The sequence below is a fragment of the Pinus tabuliformis genome, chromosome J, assembly GCF_031772625.1.
Source record: "Pinus tabuliformis cultivar Carrire ecotype Pingquan chromosome J, CPIR1, whole genome shotgun sequence".
NCBI classification, from domain to species: domain Eukaryota; kingdom Viridiplantae; phylum Streptophyta; class Pinopsida; order Pinales; family Pinaceae; genus Pinus; species Pinus tabuliformis.
In genome coordinates this window covers 923,384,967-923,410,694 of record NC_142295.1, presented here as the reverse complement: position 1 = coordinate 923,410,694, position 25,728 = coordinate 923,384,967, and the positions used below count along the sequence as shown (strand labels likewise).

At 36.9% G+C, this 25,728-nt stretch overlaps 1 protein-coding gene and 1 pseudogene across 1 annotated transcript; both read left to right on the top strand.

Annotated features, from left to right (window-relative positions):
• The first annotated feature begins 247 nt into the window (after nt 1–247).
• Nucleotides 248–1,039, top strand: LOC149229775 (uncharacterized). The gene has a single exon (XM_089381126.1). It carries the CDS (start codon nt 248–250, stop codon nt 1,037–1,039), a length of 792 nt encoding a protein of 263 aa, XP_089237252.1.
• An 11,957-nt stretch (nt 1,040–12,996) lies between these two features.
• LOC149229774 (pathogenesis-related thaumatin-like protein 3.3) lies at nt 12,997–13,938 on the top strand (annotated as a pseudogene).
• Nucleotides 13,939–25,728: the final 11,790 nt, after the last annotated feature.

The following is a 25,728-nucleotide window of genomic DNA, read 5'->3' as shown; positions in this document are numbered from 1 at the left end:
TACTATGAATCCCCCTCGGGGGGAGGACGAAGTACCTCCCCCAATTAACGATGAAGAAAGGCAGAAGAACAAGGAAAGCAAACAACCGGAGATCCAGAATGGGGATCGCACGGATCTGAACCCGTAGATGGAAAAAAAGTGTGACAAAGAACAATCCAAAGTGAGTTTGACCACATGCAAACCAGTGGCAGCAGAAAGGCCGAAAGTAGAATTTTCCAGCCATCGGATAAATGGACAAATACAATATATGAGGGATCATGCACTAATAGGCAAGTTCATCGGAATCTGGCCGACTGAGAAGGCACTGCGGGGTTGGATCGCAGCGAAATGGAGCCCAAAAGGACACATTACCTTGCAGTTGGGGCCTAAAGGATTCTTTATAGCCATTTTTAACTGTTTGGAGGACAAGAACAGGGTATTGGATGGAGGTCCATATTTCTTCAATGCCGCTAGTTTGTATCTCAGAGGATGGGTAGAGCGCTTCAACCCTGACAAAGAGGAGCTCAGCTGGGCTCCAGTTTGGATTCGGCTCTATTCGCTTCCTGTGGAGTATTGGGAGGAAGTCTCCTTACAAGAAATTGGCAATGTTCTGGGAGAATTCATCAAAGTAGCAGAGGAAACAAAAATCAAAAGATACACCTCTTATGCAAGAATCTGCGTGTACATGAATCTCAACAAGGCACTCCCAGATGCGATAAGTTTATTCCACGACGATAATGAATGGATTCAGCTGATTGACTATGAACATGTGTCGTTTAGATGTAGGAGATGTCATGCCCTGGGCCACTTATTCAGGGATTGTCCTTTAACTCAAAAACTCTCACCCCCAGGTGCCTCTGATAAGCCTGAATCTGATGGCTTCACCAAAGTACCCAACCGCAGAAGAAACCACAAGAAAGCAACTCCAAATCCCAGGAAGCCTCAAGCCAGCTCTTCCAAGCCTTCAACAAGCAATAGCTTTGAAGCATTAGCCCATGAACCTAATCTCAATCCTGAAAATCCAGATCTCTCAAAGCGGGAAGCAAAGAAGGACAAATAAATAGCGCACACAGTTTCCAAGCTGATCCCAGAAGTTCTGCTACTCAAAGATACCTTCTCCGCTAAGCTTAAAGCCCCAGAATGGTATATTCAAGGAATGGAAGTAGACAATACACAATCTGACTCAAGAATAATAGCAAACATCAATGAAGAGCAAAATGACTCTCAGCTCATGGAGGAGGATCCAGAAAACATAGACATAGGGGAGCTAGACATTCAAAGCCTCGAACAGGCATGCAAAACAAAAAATTTTGATAAAATTCCAGATCAACAAGTAGAGGATCTAGAGGAGATATTATCCAGGGCACACAGGCAAAAATCTCTAGGTATTCAAACTGGCAGCCCTTCGGATGGAAGAGTTATCACCAAAGACATAAAAAAACATGGAAGAAAAACAGATCTTCAACGCACAATCAAAATAGGAGCAATGTTGGTGGAGTCAGGCAGGTACTCCAAGTTGACTAAGTATTATGAATACCTCCAAAACTCTTCCCAATGAAGTTAATATCATGGAATATTAGAGGGCTTAACAGCCCAGGGAAAGGAAGATTACTCAAAAAAATGATCATGCAAGAAAAACCACAAATTCTATTCTTGCAAGAAACAAAGTGTAATTCAAGTGCTTTAGAAAGGATTGCAGCAAAAGCATGGCCAGGGGGTCATAATGTCGTTGTAGATGCAGATGGAGCATCCGGAGGTCTAGCAGTCTTATGGGATGCTCGTTCTATTATGCTCAACAACATTCATGCCAACAAGAATTTCATCCAAGCAATATTTCACATCATAGGGACCAATACATATGGGCATCTTACCAATGTGTATTTCTCCCAGGAGACCATGCACAAAATAGAAATACTGGATACCCTTTCGATAATCAACTCGGCTAGAACGCACCCTTTGTGGATTGTTGGAGGTGATTTTAACATGATTACTAGGTTGGAAGAAAAGCGGGGAGGCAGGCACAGTGGGAACAAGGATGGGATTCACCTAAAGGACTTCATTCAGAATAATTGCCTTATTGACATGCCTTTCAACAACGGACTTTTCACATGGAATAACAAAGGAGCAGGGCTGCAGCAGGTCTCTTCTCGTCTGGATAGATTCCTACTATCAGATAATGCCATTCACTTAGGGGGAGATTTTTCTGCGTCCATCCTACCGATCTCTGGATAGGATCATTGGCCAATATCACTTCAATGGACTCACCTGGGAAACACCATTTGACGACCATTTTGATTTGAATCTTTCTGGCTATCCCATCCAGACTTCAACAATCTAATCAATATAGAATGGAACAATTTAACGCCTCCAGAAGGAACCAAGATGTTTCAGTTTCAATAGAGGCTCAAGTATCTCAAGGGAAAGATTAAACATTGGAATCATACTTCTTTCGGCAATATATTTCAGGCTCAGAATGCTCTTGATCAAGATATGAAATGCCTGCAGCAGAGGATCATAAATGAAGGTTGATCAGAAGACTTATCAGAACAGGAAAAAATTCTTGAGTCACAAATCTTAGAAAGGGCAAAATAGGAAGAAACGCTATGGAGACAAAAATCAAGAATCAAATGGCTTAAGGATGGAGAAAAAAACACAAATTTTTTTCATAGTACCACCATCCAGCGCAGAATGAACAATAACATAACTCACATACAAAATGAGCAAGGGGATAAAGTGGAAACCCATGAAGAAATCGAAAGCGCTTTTGTAACCCATTTCAAGCAGGCACATCAAGAACCACATATCAATAGATCGATTGCCATAGAAAAAATCACAAGGAATATACCAAAATTAATTACAGAGGAGCATAACCAACTTCTTCTCAGACCTGTCGATCTGCAGGAGGCTGAAGCGGCAGTTCATCAATTGAAAGCCGGGAAAGCGCCTGGTCTGGATGGGTTCACCTCGAACTTTTTTCACAACTTCTGGGATTTGATCAAAACGGAAGTTTGGCAGGTCGTCGAGGAATCAAGATCTTTGAGATGGATGTTTCTTGGAATGAATGCCACATTTATTGCCCTCATTCCTAAGGAAGCTCAGCCCAGCACTCCTGATAAATACAGGCCTATCGCCCTATGCAACATTATTTACAAGATTGTCTCCAAAATCATAGCCTCCAGACTCAAATTGTTGCTCCCGCTCATAATCTCACTTGAGCAATCTGGATATGTCGAAGGGAGACAGATCACGGATAGTATTATCCTCACTCATGAAATAATCCATTCCTTAAAGCAACTCAAGAAGCTAGGTATGCTCCTTAAAATTGATCTTTCAAAGGCCTTTGATAGCTTAAGTTGGTTGTACATTAAAAAACCCTTACTGCTTTTGGTTTTGCTCCCCCTTGGATCATATGGGTCATGAGTTTGTTATCCTCCTCCTTTTTCTCTGTTCTTATCAATGGTATTCCTTCTTCCACTTTTCAACCTTCTCGGGGAATCAGACAGGGAGACCCTCTTTCTCCCTTCCTGTTCATCATAATGGCAGAAGGATTGGGCCGAAGCATTAAAAAGGCTCAGCAATCTCAGCTTCTTAGAGGTCTCTCTTTTCACAACTCATCAGCCTTCACTCACCAGCAATTTGTTGACAACAACATGCTTTTTGGTCATCCCTCGGTTTAGGAAGCTCGCCAACTAAAGTCTTTACTTTCAAAATTCTTGGATTCCTCTGGAGCCGCTATCAATAGTTCCAAATCCCAAGTTTTCTTTTTCAATACGCCTCTAAGTACTCAATCTGTTATAGCTCACATTATAGGTTTTTCTATTGCTTCTCTCCCATCCAAATATCTTGGAGCTCCTCTAATAGCTTCAGCTCTGAAATATTCTTCCTAGAAAATCCTATTAGAAAAGTTGGAGAATCGCCTTTCCCTTTGAACCCACCGAACCCTTAATATGGCGAGTCGGCTAGTTCTCATCAAAGTCGTTCTTCATTCCATGCCGCTCTACCTGTTCTCAATCCTGGCTACTCCCAAATGGGTTCTAAAAGAAATAAAGCATCTTCAGAGATCCTTTTTATGGGGAAGCTTAGGTCAAATTCGTAAATGGGCTCTGGTTAAATGGGACATGGTTTGCCTTCCTAAAAGTGCCGGAGGCATTGGTTTGAGGAACCCCTCTCACAGTAATGAGGTCATGGGGGCTCGTAGCTGGTGGAAATGGCTTACCACACCATCCACCCCCTGGGCCTCTCTATGGACAGATAAATATGCAAATAATCGCCCCTCAGAAGAGCTAATAAGAATATCAGATGTCAGTATGGGATCCGTAATTTGGAACTCGGCTAAGCAGCATAGGAACTTAATTCAGCAGCACAGTTTCTGGGAAGTCAATGATGGCGAAGCAGCAAGGTTTTGGGAGGATTCTTGGCAGTAGTTACCAAAGTTAAAGGACCTTCTCCATCCCTCGCAAACAGCAGAACAGGACCTACAAGACCACAATAAGGTAAAAAAATTCTGGAAACCTTCTCCCACTCAAAACTATAGGCAATGGTTAAACGCTGCTCAAATCTTAAGAAATGAAACAGAACAAGCCCAAATAACTCTTGACACGGAATTAATGAAGAGGAAAATTCAATGCTCAGAGGAAAAAGACATCCTCAGATGGGGATATGGAGAAAAAGGCACCTTCTCTACAAAGGAAGCTTATAATATCATTATCAAGGAGCATATGGTCAAAGACACCCTCTGGAGTAAAGTTTGGGACCCTACCAACTGGCCGAAAGTCTCAACTTTTCTTTTGCTCTTATGTCATAACAATACTCTCACCTGGGATAATCTCCGGAAAAGGAACTATCATGGGCCCTCAATTTGCCCAAATTGCAGACAAAAGGAGGAGACAATAAAGCATCTTATGCAATCTTGCACCACAGCGCGTAAACTCTGGGAAAAAGTTAGCTTTCACTGGCAAAAGGAAGGAAGAATTCATGAAGATGTCATAGCCACGGTACGTAGCTGGGAGTAGAAACCTTATGAGAGCAAGATCTTAAATTTCCTTTGGAAACTCATTCCGGGCTTCCTCATGTGGACTATTTGGAAGGAGAGGAATCGAAGAATATTCAAGGACCAATCTACCCCTATGGAGAATCTCTGGAGAATCATCTGTCAAAACATCAAGGAAACCTTATCTCTTCATACCTGGCATCAGGAGGATCTTCTTCTCTTCCCCAAGAACAAAACATATGGACGAATTGGAACCTTCAGTGGAACCAAACTCATATAGTCAAAGGAACCAATCCTTAGATAGGTCGCTCACCTGAAAAGTGGATTCCCCCACCCAAGAACATGGTCCGGCTAAACTTTGATGGGGCCTCGAAAGGCAATCCCGGCAATTCGGGCTTTGGAGGGATTTTCAGAGACTGGAAGGGAACTCCTCTGCTAACCTTCTTAGGATCAAAAGGATGGGACACCAATAACTCAGCGGAATTGGAAGGCCTGTGGCAAGGGATCATTCTAGCTCAAAGCAAGGGATTCTTTCCTCTAATCATCGAAGCTGACTCTCAGATCATCATAAATATGGTCACCAAAATTTTGCAAGGCACTCCCTCAAGCAAAGTAAGCAGCATTTGGAGAATGGCGAAGAGGTTGGAGCTCATCGAAACTTGGCTCATCAATCACAAGGCGATCACTCTTAAGCATATCAGACGGGAAGGAAATAAAGTGGCAGACCTTCTAGCAAACATTGGAGTGGAATGTGGGTTGATTCTTCACACAGGTTCTATTTCCGGACTAGCCACTGAAACCCAATTTCTGGACTTTCAAAATACTGTGAAGAAGGAAATGAAGCAGGAAGGAGAAGAGCACCTGGATGTGGGTGATTCAATGCAAAGTTAATAATAGTATTAATGAAAGTCGGCGTTTTGTCCTGTCAACTGCAAATGAGCGCCCTTATCCAGGATGGCATCAGGCACAAGCAGGCTCACCCGTCGCGAATTCAAATTGGCTTGAAGGATGAATTAATGGTTAACCTCGGTAAATTCAAGGCTCAGGCGATATTAATCATGGAGTCTTCAGCCTTTCTCCTCATGTTATGTTCTTCGGCTCTGGCGATTGTAATCCAGTGTTATTCCTCCCCTGGTCTGCCCTGTTTTGGGAATATAGCTTGTTTTCTCCCCTGTAGGCTGTATTCATCCAATACTACCATCCAGTCTACTAATCTCTTCTCCTGCAATCGAGCGATGGTGAGGAACAGAATGAGGAGCCATAATGGCGGGAGTTGTGGAGGACGTAGGCGTTCTCAGCCCGCTCAAGCTGCTAATCAGTCGAATTCCCCTACCTTTCAAGCGATGACGCCTCCGTCTAGCCCCCCCCCCCCGCCGACCATATCCGTATCATGCCTTTCAGAATTATCATTTTAGGTTCCAGAGCAGTTTAATCAGGCCTATTATCTCTGCAAATATCTCCATTATCTTCACGGAGGAGGAGTCCCCGCCTCTTGTTTCAGCTCACACTGTGGCAGAATCTTCTCAAGGAGGCTTCAAAATAGTGGGCAACCATGGTATGGAGCGGCAGCAGGACGAGGATGGTCAGGCAAATACGCAGAGCGATTTGCAGGCAGCAGACAAGGATAAGGGGGTAGCTTTGTCTCCAGGTGGCAATCCCCATGGAGCTTCGGCATCAATTGCTATTGAAGGAAACTCAGGCAGCACTTCTCCGGCTTCGATTCCTCCAGGTGGTAGCAGAGATGGTGATGCTGCCATGGATGAAAACTTCTGGTATGGCAATGAGTGTCTGGTGGTGGAGGAGCCACTGGACCAGGATGTAGTCATGTGACAACACCTGGTTCCCATGGACAGTTCCAATGATTTCTTTTTGACTCATATTTTCCAGTTCCTTGACTCTTTGTTTTTGTTGAAGCGGTCTGGCGGGGTGTCTCTCTGGTTTGTCTATATTCCATGTGGTTTGGCAGTTTAAGGTTCTTATGATATTTTTGACAGTCTTCACTGCTGCTCAAGTTAACTTCATGGGGATTGTTTCTCTTTTTGGGTCCCTTCCTAATCTTCATGTTCCTATATCTGGTTTTCTGAACTCTGTAACTGATTTTCCCAATCATGGGACAGTTCTTGTAAGGCTGAAAGTATGCAGCTCTTCTATGCTGAGGCTTCGTCCTCCTTGTAAATTTACTGTTACTCTCCTTTAATAGAATTAGTATTTACTGAGAAAAAAAAATGTTGAGTACACATTGGATTAGGATGTATTACTTGTTTCTAGTAAATTCATTACTATAAAATTGATCCAAAACTCCAAAACTTATAATAGTTAAATAACAATGAAAAAGATTAATAATGTAGTTTAAAATGTTTAGACTTCCCTTTTTTTAGTAAAATATTTTTGGATAAATTTGATCCCAAATAATACAATCTAAAAATATTGGAACGAAATATTTGAGTTGTTGAATCTCTAAAATGAAGTGTGTAGCTTTCAAAACTTCCCATTAATTTTTGAAATTAAAATTATATTTTAAGTAATAACAAAAATTACTAAAACATAATGATTTCACTAAATTTCAACGAAAAAACTAAAACCTTTAAATACTTTAACTTCTTCAAAATTAAAAGAGAAAAAATTTAAAATCATAAAATTATTAATTATATAAATCTCAAAAAAATAAAAACAGTAAAAATAGTAATATAAAACACCATTTAAACTTTTCTTAATTATTATAATGATATTTAATAAATTATTAATTAATATGAAAAGAATTTAAATAAAAGCACTTATTGAAAATATTAAAAAAGTAATTTTTGTCTTTAAAACAATAAATACAAGTGTTGAAGAAATTATTAAAATAATAACATAATTTATTAAAATGGTAAGGAAAACATTTTTAATTTGCATATCTTGATAAATGCTATATATTTAATATAAAATATTATATTTGAAAATTCTAATTATTTTTTTTCTAATTTTAACTTAATAACTTATTTGCTTATTATTTAACTAATTTATAATCTATTTGATGAAAAAAAAAAAAAAACTAAAATTAATATATTCGAAAACTCCAATCAATTATACTTCAATTATCATGAATTACAATAAAACACATCACTTCCACTATAAATAAACAACTACATTCAATAATATTAACAAAAACAATCTAATTATAAAATATACTAATCAAAAACTACATCCAATGATTTAGAAAAACAAAACTATAAAATATAAAATGCAATTTAAAAATCTTTAGAAACAAAATAAACAATCACTTTTTCACAATTATATTATATAATATTTATTATATTTAATATCGTAAATTCATTAATTTAAATAGTTTTTTATTAAATTTCAATAATATTATATTTAATATCATAAATTCATTAATCTAAATAGTTTTTTATTAAATTTCAAATTTTAAACACTCAATTTTATTTGAATCACCAGAAAGTACTTGACAGAGGATGCGACCATGCGTAACAATGCACACATGCCTATATGAGCACACATATTCTAATTAAATTTCAATTTATTGCAGGGTTGTACTGAGTATCATGGAGCATCGTGTCAATGAAAGAGCAGTGGGGATAGGATTTTATAACAAATGGGTAGAGTTTTATCTTCTTAGCAAACACAGTAATAAAACGAGCCTGTCTGAGAGCAATAGAGCCATCATAATTTTATTTTAAAATATATGGTAAAATTTCTATTTTGTACATAGGTCATTTATATATATATTTTTTCAAATAAATATTTTATATAATATTTTTATATCTTAGAAGGAAGGCTAAATTAAACCTCATAAAATTGTCCTATCAAATCAATTATAAAATAGAATTTTTAAATTTCTAAATATAATTTTTAATTTTAAAAAATTTATTTCAATATAGTAATTTTTTTTTAATTTTATAATTTTTTTACCCTGATCGGGGTGGAAAAGAGGATGTTGGGCAAAATAATGATGGAGGTTAGAAGGTGGAAGCACAAGCCACCTCCCAAGCTAATCATACCCCAGGATGCAGAGCTGGCTGGCAGGCATGGACGAAAACCGAGGCGAGGAGATGGAAGAATAATGGAGAGGGCAGAGGCAAAGAATGGTGGCGCACAGTCGACAAAACAATGGGTAGGTGTCAACAAACTTATAAGAACAGGTAAAGGCAAAGCTATAGACAATTTGAGGTTAAGAAAGGTGACGAAGGCAGAGAGCATTTGGCAGAGAATCCCTGATAACCGTCTCAGAAAGGGGCAGAAGACAATGGCTAAGAGAAGAAGAAGGGATGGAGAAAACGTAGATGAGGAAGGGAGGTGGACAAGACAGGATAAGGACAAGCAGAGAGTCCAGATTGTTATCGATCAGAGTCAGAGCGAGACAGATCAGCAGAGGGCCTGGGAGGAAGAAAGACCTCAGGGGACTAAAAAACAGGTTCTCACCAAGGGAAGAGCAGTGAGGGCAAACATACCAGGGGAAGAGCAGTCGGGAGAAGAAGGAAATCGAGGCAAGGACGAAATGGAGACAGGCAGGAAAGATTTCATGGAGAAGGCGTCTTTCGAGGTCGGTTAGGGAAGCCGTGGTACCACCAGGGGAAGACTATCCCACACAGGCAGAGGAAGAAGACGCCAGGGCTGTGGGAGAGCACGACAAACAGAGAGTCAGGAAGCCAAGGCACCATCACCAACCCGACAGAAACGAGGACGGAGAACAATGAAGCAAATGGTTCAGGAAGCAGAGAGGGCGTATAACGAAGGAACCAACATTGACATAAGAAGAATTATTCAGGAGATGGAAAACAATGCAATGCAGGAGGACTCAGACCCGGAAATGGAGGACTGGGGCAACTTACTGCCAGACCCAGGAAATACAAGGGGACGTCTATCCCTATACAAACAGGCTCTGCATGTCTACTGGGTGGTGAAACGTCTATTGGCAAAGGCTATGGAGCAGGTAGCAGAGGAGATGATAGAAATGGCTCAAGGAATCCCAAATCTAAGAAGGGAGATGAAAAACCTTCAACTCACTCTTCTGATGCAGGATAGCAGACTCGAGGAAATCCAAATTCTTCTGAAGAAGATAACCACAGTGTCGCGCGAGGAGGAGATCAAGCCTGAAACCATGGTAGACTGAGTCTTCCAGTTTTTACAAATGTTCTTTCTATTAAGTCCTTGGAGAAACAGTTCTCTTTTTGAAATGACCTGAATTGTTAATGCTGATAGGAACTCAGAATAGTTTTTTGGTAGCGTAGTGTATGAGGCATGGTTTTGCAGATTCTGTGCTTATGTTATGGGTCGGCATATTTAGACTTATGACTTATGGTGACCAACAGACCCGTTTTCCCCCGGGGGTTGAGATCACCTAGTGTCTGTACATATTTAAACTTGTATGAATATAATAGCAAAGGTCCTACATTACCTTTAAAAAAAAAAAAAAAAATTATAATTTTTTTATAAAACATATATTCAATATCTTTTTCACTTAAAAATCGATTAAATCAATTACAATATAACATGCCTAGGCAAGTATAATAACATTATATATATTGATAAAGGAATCTTCCAAATCCCATTATATGTGCAGTACTAATCCAGTATTTGCAATCTTTCACGTCCTATCACACTGCCTAGCCGTCCTTAGCCGTCTTTAAACGTCATGCCTGAAGCATACCAAGTACCTGATAACATCTTCAATATAATGACCACACGAAAAAATCAATTCTCTTTTAAATCAAATTCAGTATTTTCAGAATCAAATTCTGCGAAATCATGGACATCCAATGAATTGGAGCCACCTGGGAGTATTGATGGAGTCATGCATGAGGAGTCACTCAGGGTAGAAATTTCAAATCTAATTTGGCAGTCTCTATAACTCAAACTCTCGTGTTCGCTTGCTTGAAATTGACAGATAGGGAAAAAATTTCCCTCTTGTGTAAGGAAATCACCCCGGGCACGTCAAATTCCATCCATCCATGTGTGGGACCGCGTAATTAAGCCTGCCTTTGCCAATAATTGCCCAACTGGAATAAGATCGCTCGAGAATAGTTACACCGATCTGCAAGATCTGTAGATTAAAGATGAGGCATTTATAAGGTAGTGGCAACCGCTATATTTGCAGGGATGGAATTTGATAGCTAAATTGTTAGTAATAAGTAATTTATGGAATTTGATAGCTAAATTGTTAGTAATAAGTAATTTATTTATTAAATATAGTTAAAAATTGTAATTTTTTTTTAACTAAAACTGTGAAAATTAGAGAAGATCTTCGCAATAAAGAGATGTAAAAACCCTCAAATATTATTAATGGATTTGTTTTGAAATTCAAACAGGCCCACAATAATTAAATGATTCAGAAATGCTATTAAACTCCTTAAATTTGATCAATACTTTTTAACTATGGAGTGCTATAATTTCGTTTCAGTTAGAAAGGTTATGTCATGATACAGAAGACCTTTCAGCAACACCGATATAGATGAGATTGAGCTCGAATGTGAACTCGAAGTCTGGTTTTTACATTCCGCAAGCAACAATAATTTTAAAATACAAACTTATCTCCTCAGGATTTGTCGAAAATAAGTAACCCATATTTTTTAACTATGGAATGATATAACTTCGTTTCTAGACAACAGGGATCCAAAACCCAACGCAGAAGAATGAAAGAATGAAGGCTGTTCTGAAAGCAATGAAAGCAGCGAACAATTAAAGAATGAAGTCCTGACTGATACTTCGATCTTTACTCCGTTGATTAAAAAAATATGAAATTTAATCATAGTGAGAGCATAATCATGCATACATGTTTCTTTGTCCGTTGATATAGATATATATACTGCTGCTTTACCATCTGTCAGAGGGACCTCTATCAAGTGCTTGATGGACCAAACACTCTGAAAAAAACCAGCACTGCAATAAATAATATCCATAGGAAACAACAACTGCTTCCATTTAAACCAATCCTCGCAGGCTAGTGCATCACAGTAGATTACATGCAACAACATACCGTCGACAACGCGTCCTATAACTCCCGATTCGCACAGCTTCTGTCGTATTGTTGCATTATCAGTCTCCTCCTCACTTGAATGCTCCATTGCTTCACGCAGAATTGTCTCTTCACTTTCACTTCCACTTCCACTTGTATCCTCCATTATCTCCCAGCTTTTGTGCTTATTGCAGACGGAACCAGAATCAAGATGACGCAGAGGGATCTAAAACCATTCAAAAAGAAGTCCGCAAACCGTTTTGGCAACGAATTGTATCCACGGAATGGCTGAAATTTTGGCAATAGTCTAACATATCATCCCATGGCCCATAAAAATGACAGGTGGGCAAAGAGGGGAGTTAATTTCAGAGTTAACGCCTTACGCCTTAAATATCTTCCATTACTTATAAGGTCATAAATATCTTGAAAGTTCGAATTCCATGATCTTTCCAAATTAGAATTTTTATGATATAAGAAACAAACTTTACCATGAATTTTTCCTTGAAGTAAAAGCCATTTGAAAAAAAAAAAAAAACACTTTCCATACAGTAAAAGTCTCCCAGACCATGCACGATTTGAGGGTCGATAGTTCAAAAACGGCGGCCATGGATACGGCGAGCATCTGGTACATGACAGAGGGGGCCGTCCATCCATGTACACTTGCGGAGGTGGTATTGCCACTGTGTTTTACACGATCAGACTTCGAAAATTGGCTGCTCGCGAAAATTTCAAATTCTTCATGCTGCTTCGTTGACGATCGCCTTACTTGTCTTCCTCAAGCCACGGACCTGCTGTGCATGAGTCATACAATATAACCCACTGTGTGTCAGTCATACAATATTCATTATCTAGCGCCGTCTGTGACTCGACACAGGGGCCCGCTCAACTCTGAAATTTGCAGAAATATAAAATGGACAAACAACTTTAACATCTTCGGAGATAGTTCCTCTTAGAGGTCATTGGATAGCCTATATATACATACCCGCCTCACTACACCTAATGTATCCAATCTCTGCAATAAATATATTTTATTGTATTGGAGACGTCGTTAAGCTGCTTCGTGGCCGTTGCAATGGTGGGGAGAAGTAGTGTAGTAGGTTCCATTTGGATCATAGTGACAGTGACATTGTTAGCCACTGATGTTTATCTGCATTCATCAGTATTATGATGCTGACTTCTTGTAGGGCAAATGCATTGTTGGTTATTTCATGTCTAAAGGATCGACCATGCTAGCATACATCCTCACATGTTTTAGTATTATGCATAACAGGTTAATTATTTCATCTGTATGCTCGCTCTGTAAAAGATTGACAATGCTGGTATATGCAATATAACAAGTATGTTTTTGCAGAAATGATAGTAAATATTACTTGGTGAACTGCAGGTGCTGAATGCGCCACATTGGTGGTGACGAATCAATGTCCATACACAGTTTGGGCGGCTGCAAGTCCTGGTGGCGGTCAAGCGTTGGCGCAGGGCCAGACATGGACTTTCAACGTTGCCCCAGGAACAACGCAAGCCAGAATCTGGGGGCGTACCGGATGCTCCTTCGAGGCTAGCGGGCGGGGCAGTTGCACCACTGGTGATTGCGGCGGCCCGGCGGGTTAGTGAATTGTCAAGTCTATGGAAGTGTCCCGCAACTCTATCTGAATATGCTCTGAATCAGTTTGGCAATCTAGACTTCTATGATATCTCTCTCGTTGATGGCTTCAATGTACCTCTCTCCATAACTCCTTCCAACTCCAATTGCAAGAAAATAGGATGCACGAGCAGCATAAATGCCATCTGCCCGTCGCAGTTGAAAGTGTCGGTTGGATGCAAGAGCGCTTGTGCTGCTTTCAGTACGCCTCAGTACTGCTGCACGGGCGCCTTCCTGAACAACTGCGGTGCCACAAACTATTCGCAATTCTTCAAGGGGCAGTGCCCACAGGCGTACAGCTATGCCAAGGATGATGCCACCAGCACCTTCACCTGCCCTTCTGGTGCTAATTACAAAATTGTGTTCTGCGGTTAACATCAACATCATGATATTATCCAAATAAACGCGAGTGAATAAAGTCAGGACCAATGTAGTATCAGAATGGCCTTGTATTCACAAGAGCCGGCTTCTTTGTGTGCAATATGAAAAGGCGTTGAAATCCTTACCGTTGGGATTGATGGAATGATGTTAAGATTATGAAACCAGGAGTGTTCCCTCTCCATTCCCTTCCTATGGCATTAACATTAATTACGCATGTGGTTTCTTCTTCTTTAAAGAATGGCACCAATATCACGAAAATCCCTAAAATTTCATGTTTACACACAACGCCACAATTATTTCCTACTACAAGACTTTATTAATATCAGATATTTTAATAGAATTTATTTAAGATGATATAAGATTTGGTCAGAATTTTTTTATACCAAACATTTTAATAATATTTCTTTAAAATGGTATATAAGATTTACTCATTGATGAAATGATCCAAGCTCTTGTGTAAGGTAAGGTAAGAGAATGATGAATACACACCAATAATGCATGTATCACATTTCTTTTCCTTCCCACCACTTTTATGTTAGGAGAAAAACTCTCATTCTTATGTTCTATTTCAAATAAATTTCAAATATTATGTCTTTTGGATGTAAAAGTTAGACTATTAAATATACAATTTTGATGATAAGTTAGACTATTAAATATACAATTTTGATGATAGTAATGTAAATCACTATCGTCATGATGTTCTATTTCAAAAAAAAATTCGAATATTATATCTTTTTAGAAGTAAAGACCAGACAATAAAATATACATAAATATACATTGTTGATGATGGTAATGTTGATTATTTAATGAAGTAAAATGAGAATATAAATGTATTTAAATCTTAAAATCTTAAATATGGTGTTAGATGGTAATGTAAATTATTTAATGAAGTAAGATGAGAATATAATTGTATTTAAATCTTAAAAACTTAAATATAATGTTAGATGGGAATGAAAGCAGATTATAATATATTGATGTGTAATTTTTTAAAAATATTTATTTAATAGTATTTATAACTTATTTTTAAGTAAAAAGAAAGAAAAAATATACATTAATATTTATAGTGTATAATATTATAATTTATATATTTTTTTAAATATATTAATAAACTATTAACATTGACCTCCTCATTATTATAGATTAAATGATTTTAAATAGATTTTCCTTTTCCCAACCAAATAGAGTTTTATTTTTCTCAACCACTAACTACATTACATATCACTTTGCTCATTTCATACACAGGTTGGGATCTAGGAGTTTTGCAGGCCTCTAATGAGTCCCCAAAAAAAATGAATCTTCACATATGTAATATTTTTTTTAAGTAATTTGATTGTAAATATTTCTTTTAAAATTTTATTGAGTAAAATCATTTTAATTAATATTATTGTTAATGAATAAATAAATATAACATAAACATAGAAATATTGATACAATATTTTTTTATTCATGGAAACTTGGAAAATCAGTTAAGTTGTAGATTTATTAGTCTCGACTCACAACAAAATTATAATGGAGGTTTGCCACTTTCAAATAGGCTATTTACTTGAAAATACCATGGGTTAACATTAAAATTGTGGGTAAGGTGCTACTTTATTTAAGAATGTCATGGGTTAATTCTAAAATTGTCAATGGTAAATTGATTCTATGGTTGAGTCAAGTTTACCCAAACTATTTAACAAAATAAATGTAAACTTATTTTAAATTTGGATTTAACCAACATAGAAAGGGATCAAATTTATTAAGGTGTAAATATTTGTATCATTTAATTTCAAGTAATTGTATCAATTTTTCTGTATTGAATTAATTGTAGAAATCCAACAGGGGAGTTCAATTGGTGATCGAAATAATGTGAAATCTGTAAAAATTGAGAGATCTAAAATTCAAATTCTGTGATTTTGAGTTCCTCTCCCTTTTAAGATGGGTTTTCACTAGTTTTAATATAATTTGAATATAATTAATCTAGTTTAAGATGGTTGATTTTAGTGGCATTTGAATTTCTGTGAATTCATATTCATTAATTTCCTTAATTAATATAGAGATTAATCTTTTTTGTTGCTTGTGAACTAATTAAAAACAAGTAGTTCTCTAATTCCATTAATAAGCATAAATAAGTTTTTAAAATTTCTTTTATTATAAATTAAATATGCATTTTTTAAATAGTCAATTCAGAGATAAAAATAAATATTGGTTGTTATTAATTTAAATATTTGTTATTATTAAATTTTTTATTTTATGGTAAAACACTTATTTTTACTTTCAATTTAAAAATATAAATTTAAATTTACTCTAAAATTAATTTATATATTTTTAATAGTTATTTAATATTAATATCACAAAATATTAAATTATAAAATATTTCTCCATACCAAAAAAAATATCTTAGTATAAAAATTTACCTAATAACATTTATATATAATACTTAATAACTCACACAATCAATTTAACTATTTACCTATTAACGCTTATATATAATATTTTATAGCTCAGACAATAAATTCAATAAATACTCTACAATCCTACTTTATAAAAGCACGTAACCTCATCCTAATAAAGTCTTAAGTATTATTTCTAAGTCTTTAATCATATAGAGTTAGACTATCCAAAAGTAAGTATCAACAACAATGACTTTTGTAATTTAAAATTTGTGATGGTATTTTGAACTAATGTAGGTAGTAGATATTGCATTAGTTTCTTTTTTCGAACTTATATTAGATTGGATTTCATATTAGATTGAGTTTGATAAAAAGAATAACAAAAATTCTATAATTTAATATTATAGCTTGAATTTTTTTTTAATAATTAAATTTATTTATTGCTCATTGCATAAATTTGCTACCTAATAATACAAACGTTCCATCACTTCTGACTTGACAGCAATTATAAATAAATTAATATCGAACATATAACCTGTTGTAGATTATACGTGCCACCATTCCAGACTTTAGTGTCCACGCTATTCCAGACCCACTGATCTCCACACTGTTCTGATCACAGATGTTGCAAACTGTTAGATTCACCTGTGCAGATATGATCGACAAGATTCACCTGTGAAATATGATTCACAAAAGAATTCTAAACATATGAATGCCAGAAATGATTGACAACACTCACCTGTGCAAATATGATTCACAAAAGAATTCTAAACATATGAATGCAAATGCCAGATTGATGTCATGTCAATCTTTCTGAACCTCAAACGATTTACGATGTTTCAAAGCTTCTTGAAAAAATTGCTTCAATTTATTTGTACTGGTTCAAGTAATTTCTATTGGTTCGAAGTTATGAAGTGAATGACTATGGATAAAACCTCAGGAAAGTAATAAGCTTTGTGGGCATTTTACTTTTAATTGACAAATCAAAGCCTTTAAAATCGAGGTTTTGAATTCCAGTTTGTCCTTTAAGATCATTTGTTTTTGCCTTTGTATTGTATTTTCGTCCCAATTACGTGCTAACTATAACCGACACGTAATCATGAACTATAATCGACACGTAATTAGGAATATAATAATTTTTGATACAGTAAATATAGTAATATTTGATATATTAGGTCGTTTATGAGCAATTTACTATATTCATTATTAGTGTTTATATGTGATGGGTAAAGCTCCTATTCATTATTAGTTAGTGTTAGTAATAATAATAATATTAGTAGTATTATAATAATGAATAAGAAAAAGATGAGTGCATACTTATATTTTATCCTTTAATATGATGTAAAATTAAAATTACTTGAAACTTTTAAGTTGATGTAAATTGTAAATGTTTTATTTTTAGTAAATTGCAATTGCAATATTAAATTCATTTTTATGTTTGGAATTTTATAAAATATTTAAAATCGTCATTTAAAGAATGCAAATTATGATTTAGGTTAGTTTTTCGACTGCAATAGATGCAAGTATAAATTTCTCAAATATTGATAATTATTTTTAATGATTTTTTTAACAATTCCAATTTATCATTAAGCAATTATATTTCGGAATTTCAACTATAAAACCTTAAAGACACTAGAGATCACATTGCACAAAGCAATACAAAATTTACTTTGGGAAAACCCACTTGCCAGAAAAACCCAAAAGATACATCTAATGATGCTAATCAAGATCGAAATGATCAACAAGCTATGATCAAACTTGGTAAAGAAATCATCTTAGTCAGATAGAGACCTCCATGTCTTAAGGAGCACTATAGCCTTTGGCTCATAGATTAATCTCATTGCCCAATATAACATAACTGTGAGTGAATAAATCTCCCATTTAAGAGTATAATTGATAAGAATGTACGAGCATTAAAACCATCACCATGTTACACTAGAGAAAACGTTGAAAAAGTCAACCATTATTCATATGATGATGGTGTATGATGATGGTGTGGAGCATTCATTAAGGTTAAGGCTATATATGTGTGTGAAAATTACACCAAATGTGTACATTTGAAAGTTATTAACCATATATGTGAAAACGACAATCTTGAGTTATTTAAATTGGGCCAAATAAAATGGTAGATTTTTTCCAAATTTTTTATAATCTAAATAATTTTAACTTAAAACAAAAATTTATAAATATTATTTTATTTTATATGAACTTAAAATTATGATTATATTTTATTCATATTTTATATTTATTAATAAATTTAATATAAAATTAACTTATTCCTTTCTTGATATTACGAGGTTTTTAGTTACACCAAATTTATAGTGGTGAGTAAATTTTTAAACACTCACGATTACCTTGATGTGTGGTTAGTCTCATGTTAATCATTAGTAAATTTCCAAACTCTTAACATTATCTTGATGTGTGGTTAGTCTCACATTTCAAGGTGGTTGTTAGTCCATGTAATTGATTTCCAATGAGGTGAATGTCAAAATTATTTCAACACCCCAGTCAAACACAACTACAAAATCAAACTCAAGCCAAGACTTTGATACCATGTATTACTCACCATATAAAAGTGCATAGAAGACATCAGCATGCATTATGTAGCAATGGAGGAGGCTCAATATGGATTAAAAATAACTATGACAACTAGGAAAATACAAATAAGGAAGCATTGGAAAAGACAAACTCTATCAAATAGAATTACACAAGTGTTTTTTTTATTACTACAACTTTATTTTTATATGTCATATGAAAATTGCAATTCAATTCAATGATGTTGTTGTAGTATATATAATGGAGTCCTCTAGCTCTGCAAAGGCATTATCTTATTTTCAATGACCACTTTTTTAGTCTCATTTTTTTACTTGTTTTATGGCAACAAATTATATATATATATATATATATATATATATCTATATATCTATATATATATATATATATATATATATATATATATATATATATATATATATAACTTTAAAAACACTAATTTTATAAAAACTTATCTTATTTTCAATGACCACTTTTTTAGTCTCATTTTTTTACATGTTTTATGGCAACAAATTATATATATATATATACTTTAAAAACAATAATGTGGTAAAAAAACATATTTTTATAAAATATTTTGCTTAATATATCTTTTTATTTTGCTTTTAAAAAATAATATAATCTTGTGAAATTAAGGGTATATATATATAATACAAATTCAAGTTGTAATTCAAAACAATCTTAATGTCAAATATTTTTTATTCTATTGCACTTGTATATAATAAATTTTAAACTAACATGGAGTCAATTCTTATTATTTCTTAAGTGAATTCAATTAGTATTCTCATAGAATGTCTTACAAACACTTATAAAAGTTAAACATGATTTTATTTTGGGAATAATTAGCCATGTAGAATAATCATGCTTTGTTTACATGACAAAATAAAAAGAACTTTTTGAGAAAGTAAATATTTTTCTATAAGATAATTTGGCATTTAGGCATTTACCAAAGATGACTTTTTCAATTCACATATTAATCTAGACCCTAACTTAAGGAATGCATTTTTTAATTTTTTTAAACATTATTAATTGTGGTTTGATATAGTATGAAGCCTTACCACACAAACAATCTAAATTCAAAACACTATACAACATAATTACAGTCTCAACTTGGAACAAGACTCTGACACCCTATATTACTCACCATATAAAGTAATATCGTAAAGTTACTAATCATTAATTTAATTATTTTTAAACTAAGTGGCAGAGACTAGCTACTATGTACCACTTGTTAATTTAGAAAAAAAAATTACATGAGATACATATGGCACTTTCTACGTAATTAAAATGCAAAGTGTTAAATATTAAATTAATTATCTCTTATATAAATCGATACCAATTATATCTACAATATTTAAAACCATATTTAATACATATAAATCATTTATTTATAACAAAAACATAAATATAAAAACAAAATAATTCTCTATTATATTACATCAAAATAATTTTAATATATATATCTTTTTTTAACGAAAACGATTATAATTTGTATTAAAAGAAATCCAAAGTCTGCTGGTCGGTTACATTCAGGAAGCCCAAGAACCGGCTATCCTCAACATATAGATAAACTAACACCGCGATCCTAGTGTTCTAGATCTTCTTAACTCCGTTAGATGGGTCAATTTCCCGAATTTCCCCATACTTGTGAATACAAACAAACTGCTGAAGTAAAAGGCAGTAATACATGAGAAACAGAGTTAAGGGATTGGATCCCAATCTTCAAACCCGTCTCTTATTTGAATGCCAACAGGAAGGAGGAAAGCTTTGTTAGCTTCCGCATCTGCTTCCTTATTGTTCTTCCAAAGAATGTGGAAGAAATTCACCTAAAAAAGGAGCCAACTAGCTTCCTTATTCTGGCAGCCACTCTTGCTAGCCAAAAGTCCCTAGGAGACATGTTGTCCACTAGAATTCGAATCAAGGATTGCGAGTCACCAAAAGTAATGGCTTTCTCAGTACCAAGATCCTGCAAATGCTTAAGGCCCTGCAATAGGGCCATGGCCTCTGCTTGCATGTTGGTACTATGCCCCAAACCCCAGGCATACCTATTCTCTATGTTGCCATCTGCATTCCTGATGACACCTCCAGCTCCAGCAATTCCTAGATTTCCTTTGGCAGCCCCATCAAAAAACAGTGAGGAACTATCACACTTATGGAGCCATATGTAGAAATCACCCTCAGCAAGCCTGATCTGCCAGTCTTTCATAATTTTGTGTTGTCTCTCATCATCAGAATACTGGAGGCCAAGCTTGCTCCCCCACGCCAGTTCTTGAGGACTTAAATTTTTATTCTCCAGCTTCTCAAATTTCTCACCGAGAAATTCCTTGACCATGCCATTGGCTTTTGACAGAACAAGGTTACCCTTTTGCACTTTCTCTTGAAATATTTTGTGATTGCGCTCAATCCAGATTTGCCAGAAGATAAATTTTGGATAGGCTAGCCAGGCTACCTTGAACCAATTGTTCTTGGGATACTTTTCGGGATAAAGGTGAGCCCAATTGGCAAAGAAACTAGTAATTGAATTGGGCAGACTAATAGTGGATCCCCATGAGGAAAACGCATCTGCCCAAATTCTCTTGGCAAACCTGCATTCAATCAATAAATGAGAGGCATTTTCCTCATTTTCCAAGCAAAGGGAACATCTGGAAGGGCCCAGGAAGCCTTTCTTTTTAAGCCTGTCCTCTGTTAAAATGTTGTTGTGACACAATATCCAGCTGAAGAGATCGATTTTTGGCACACATTTCTGCCTCCAAAGCCCTCTCCAAGTCGCAAGGCAGCAAGGAACATGAGGAATTTTTTTGAGTTGTGCATAGCCTTGTGCAACTGTATAAGAACCAGTTTGAGAGCCCCAGCCTCTCTTATCCTATTTTCTGCTTGTAATCGGGCTCATTCCTTTCAGCTTAGTCAGCAGGAATGACCAAGCTTGATCTAGAGCCTCCGAAATTTGAGGTTTCTTCTAGCCTGCCCATGCATTATCCTTCCAGCTAGAGATATCCCACAAAGTTTTGATGTTGTTGTTCAACGTCTAGCTTCGATTCTTAGCGAGCTCTTGGAAATCACCTAAAGGTTCTTCGTTCATAATTTTATCGGTCCAGATATTAATAAGCTTGCCACAACCTGGAATCCAAAAGGAATGCTTTTGTATCAATGGTAAGCCTGCATGCAAAGCCTGTGAATTTGAGAACCTTTAATGGTGGGATTGAAGTCATCCAAACTTCATAGTCTTTGACCCCTGAAATATTTCTTCCATAGTGCCTTTTGAGTCGAGCCCAGTTTCGGGGCTATTTGTCAACACAAAATCTTAGCCCCCATAGCGATATTTTGAGTCCTCGGGTCCTTGAAGTTCAGACCTCCTTCTAGCAGAGGCTTAGCAACTTTGTCCCAACTGACAAGGGGGATCTTCCTGTCATTTTGCTTGCCGCCCTTCCAAAAGAACCTTCGAATCCACTCCTCCATCTTCTTGAGGATGCTGGTGGGAGCCAACATGGCCGAGAATTGGAAGATAGGCAGGCTGGTCAGAACAGACTTAATAAGCACTGTCTTCCCAGCAAGATTCAGCCACGAGAAACCCCAAGACTGAATTTTTTTCTTGAATTTCTCAACCATTGGGATCCAATCTTTACTAGAGTGCCTCCTTTGGAAGATAGGAAGACCCAAATAGATGAAAGAATTCCAAGAAGCAGAGCCAGCGAAGCCCAAACATCTGGAAATTGAGGAGAGGTCACTGTTGGAGATATTCTAGCCATAAAAATGGCATTTCCCTTCATTTAGTTTACTGCCCGAAGTACCACAGAAATCATCCAACACTTTCCTGAATCTGGAGGCAGAGTATATGGAGGCAGCACCCAGTAGAAGAGAATCATCATCGAACAATGCGTGATTAAAATCCTTGACACCTCTAGCAATCCTAAGACCCATAATCTCATGAACCATCTGACACTTTTCTAAATAAAAACTCAGAACTAAAGCTTGCAAAAAAAAAGGAGAGGAGAAAGAGGGCAACCCTGGCGCAGCCCTCTAGAGGCTTTAAAGAAATATGTTTCTCTTCCATTCACCAGAGGGGCAATCTAGGGCTTAGAGATGCAAGGCCGGACCCATCTAATAAACCCCTGGCCAAACCCAAACTTGTGCATCACCTCAAAGAGGAATTTGTGACAAACTTGGTCAAACGCATTAGCTAGGTCCAGCTTTACCACCATACCTTTTTCTTTTCACTGCAAGCTAGAATGAATAGCCTCTTGCACGAGGATTATGTTGTCCACAATCTGCCTACCCTGAACGAACCCCCCTTGATTTTCAGGTATAATGGAGGGCAAGAGGACCTTCAATCTGTTGGCAATCACCTTTGTTATGAGCTTGTAACCAATGTTGCATAGCGAAATTGGACGAAACCTGTTAAAAGTGTTGGCTCCCTTCTCCTTTGGGATGAGGGTGAGGAAGGCAGAATTCGTGCTGCCTCCAATTTTCTAGCAGTTTTGAGATTTTAAGACCATTCTATGAAGGTCCTTCTTCACTATTTGCCAACAGACTTGGATGAATCTGGCAGTGAATCCATCCGGCCCCGGGGCTTTACCCAGCTCCATTTCATAGAGTGCAACTTTTATTTCTTTTCTAGTAACTTTAGCTTCCAGCTGATGATTAATATTTGAAGAGATCTTGGAAGGGATAACATCCAAGAACATAGTGTCCTGACTCATTACCTCGACTTCACTATAGAGTTTCTCAAAGTGGGAGAAGGCAGCCCCTTTGATACTTGTGAAATCCTTGTGGGTAGCAAAATCTTCTTTTATTTCAGAAATTGTGTTGAAGGACCTTCTAGCTTGGGCTTGCTTGTGAAAGAAGGAGGTATTCCTGTCTCCCGCTTTCAACCACAGGCTACAGGATTTCTACCTCCAATATTCTTCCTCTTGCAAACAAGCTTTGTGGAATTTTTGCTGCAGATTTCCTTCTATGACTATAGATTCCTCCGTGGGGTCCTCCTCTTCCATCTGCAGTTGGTGCTTCTCGAGGGAGGCATGGGCCATCTTCCTTTCATCAGCCAGATTCGGAAGAGTTTTAGCCCAGCTCTTCAGAACAGCCTTTACTCTTCTTAATTTTTCTTCCCATACAAAGAAAGGAGACCCTGTGACAGGCCGATTCCAGCTTTCTTTAACCTTATCCATAAAGTCTGGATGCCTAATCCATAAAGGACTGAATCGAAAAGGAATGGGCCCAAAATTTCTGTGTGTTGAGAGCTCCAACCTTATGGGTTTATGATCTGAAATGCTGCATGGCAGAATGAGCATCCTAGCTTCTAAACCAAGGAGAAGATAGGAACTTTGAACAAGAAATCTATCTAATCGTGTAGCAATATGGCCAGGACCCATTCTTTTATTTGACCAAGTATACTTACCTTTCAAGGGCTTGATGTCGAGTAGATCCCAATCTTGCATGATGTCCTCCACCCATTCCCTCGCTGGATCCCTTACTATGCTGCCACCTCTCTTCTCAGAAGAGCTTAAAGTTATATTCAGATCCCCTGTGATGATAATATTTCTCAGCGTTTCTTCCTCAGCCATGAGTTTGATTGAGTCCCAACACTACTTCTTTTCCCCTACATTTACCAGCACATAAAAATTAAAGAGACTAAAGGTCTCCCTTGTCTCTCGGCTTATGAATTGCATAAGCTGCCAGTGAGTATTCTGCTTTCCATTGACCAATTCCAACTTGGCTTCATTCTAGAGAGCTCCCAGCCCTCCCGATGCACCTCGGGCTGAGACAGCCTGCCCTCCACTTTTTCTCCAAAGATTCCTGCTTACTTGGAGGAAGCTCTTCTCCTCCAACTTAGTCTCCTGGATCAGTAGGATATCTGGGGTTTCTATCCTAATCAAACTTCGCATTTCTTCCTCTTTTTGCTTGCTCCCCAACCCCCTGCAATTCTAGGAGACAATATTCATTATTTACCTTTCTGAGATTGGGTGGCCCCTTTGGGCCCCTGTCCATGACTTCTTGTAATATTTGGTGTTTTTGTTAGTAGCTTCTCCAACGTTGGTTGACTGCCTTGAAGTTTGTCTTTATACGTTTCTCACTCTCTTTCTTCCCAGTCAGACTTCCTTCCTCTTGTCGATCTGCGGGACAATGTTTGGGAATCACCTATTTCTCCTTCCTCCTCAGATTCTTCTGAATCTTGGTCTTCCTCTTCAATATCTGTGGCCTTTCCCTTAGGGCTTATTGCTGCACTCTTGCCTTGCCTAGAGTTTTCGAGAATCTCTTTCTCATTTGCCTGCTTCTGCTGTTGTTCTGTTTCTTGCATTTCAACTGAGGCTGAGGAGAGGGGGGTGAACGCATTCTCTTATGCCTATGGCTACTGTCCTTGACCACTAGAAGAAGGTTGCTACCTTTTTCCCTTTGAAGCTCCAAGAGGGTTTGAGGATTTAGGGTTAGACCTAGCTCTTTCGACCTGCTTCCATCCTTCTTCCTTTCCTTGCACCGCCTCTTCATTTTTGGTACAGTTCTTAGCAAAATGTTCATATTCCTGACACTTGCGGCACTTGAAGGGAAGCTGCTCGTAGTCAAGTTTTTGCACATGAGTCCAGCTTCCTACATTTATCTTTATAGCCTCTGGCATCCCCACTTCTAGATGCACTTCGACACAGATCCTAGTGCAGTCATATTGATCCTTGGTACTTGCACGATCTATGAATTTGCCCAGCGCGTTTCCTATATGTTGGAGGGAATCCCAGTTCCAGCAATGTACAGGAAGATTCGGAAGTCTTACCCACACTGGAACTGCTGACAGAACGGATCAAAATCGGGAGTCCATCTGTTCAAATAGAGACCTTGAGGGCCCATAAAATAGGGCCCATTCCTGAAGATTAGA

Excerpts from the sequence above, each read along its gene's own strand:
- LOC149229775 (XM_089381126.1), top strand. The coding sequence starts at position 248 with ATGAGGGATCATGCACTAATAGGCAAGTTCATCGGAATCTGGCCGACT.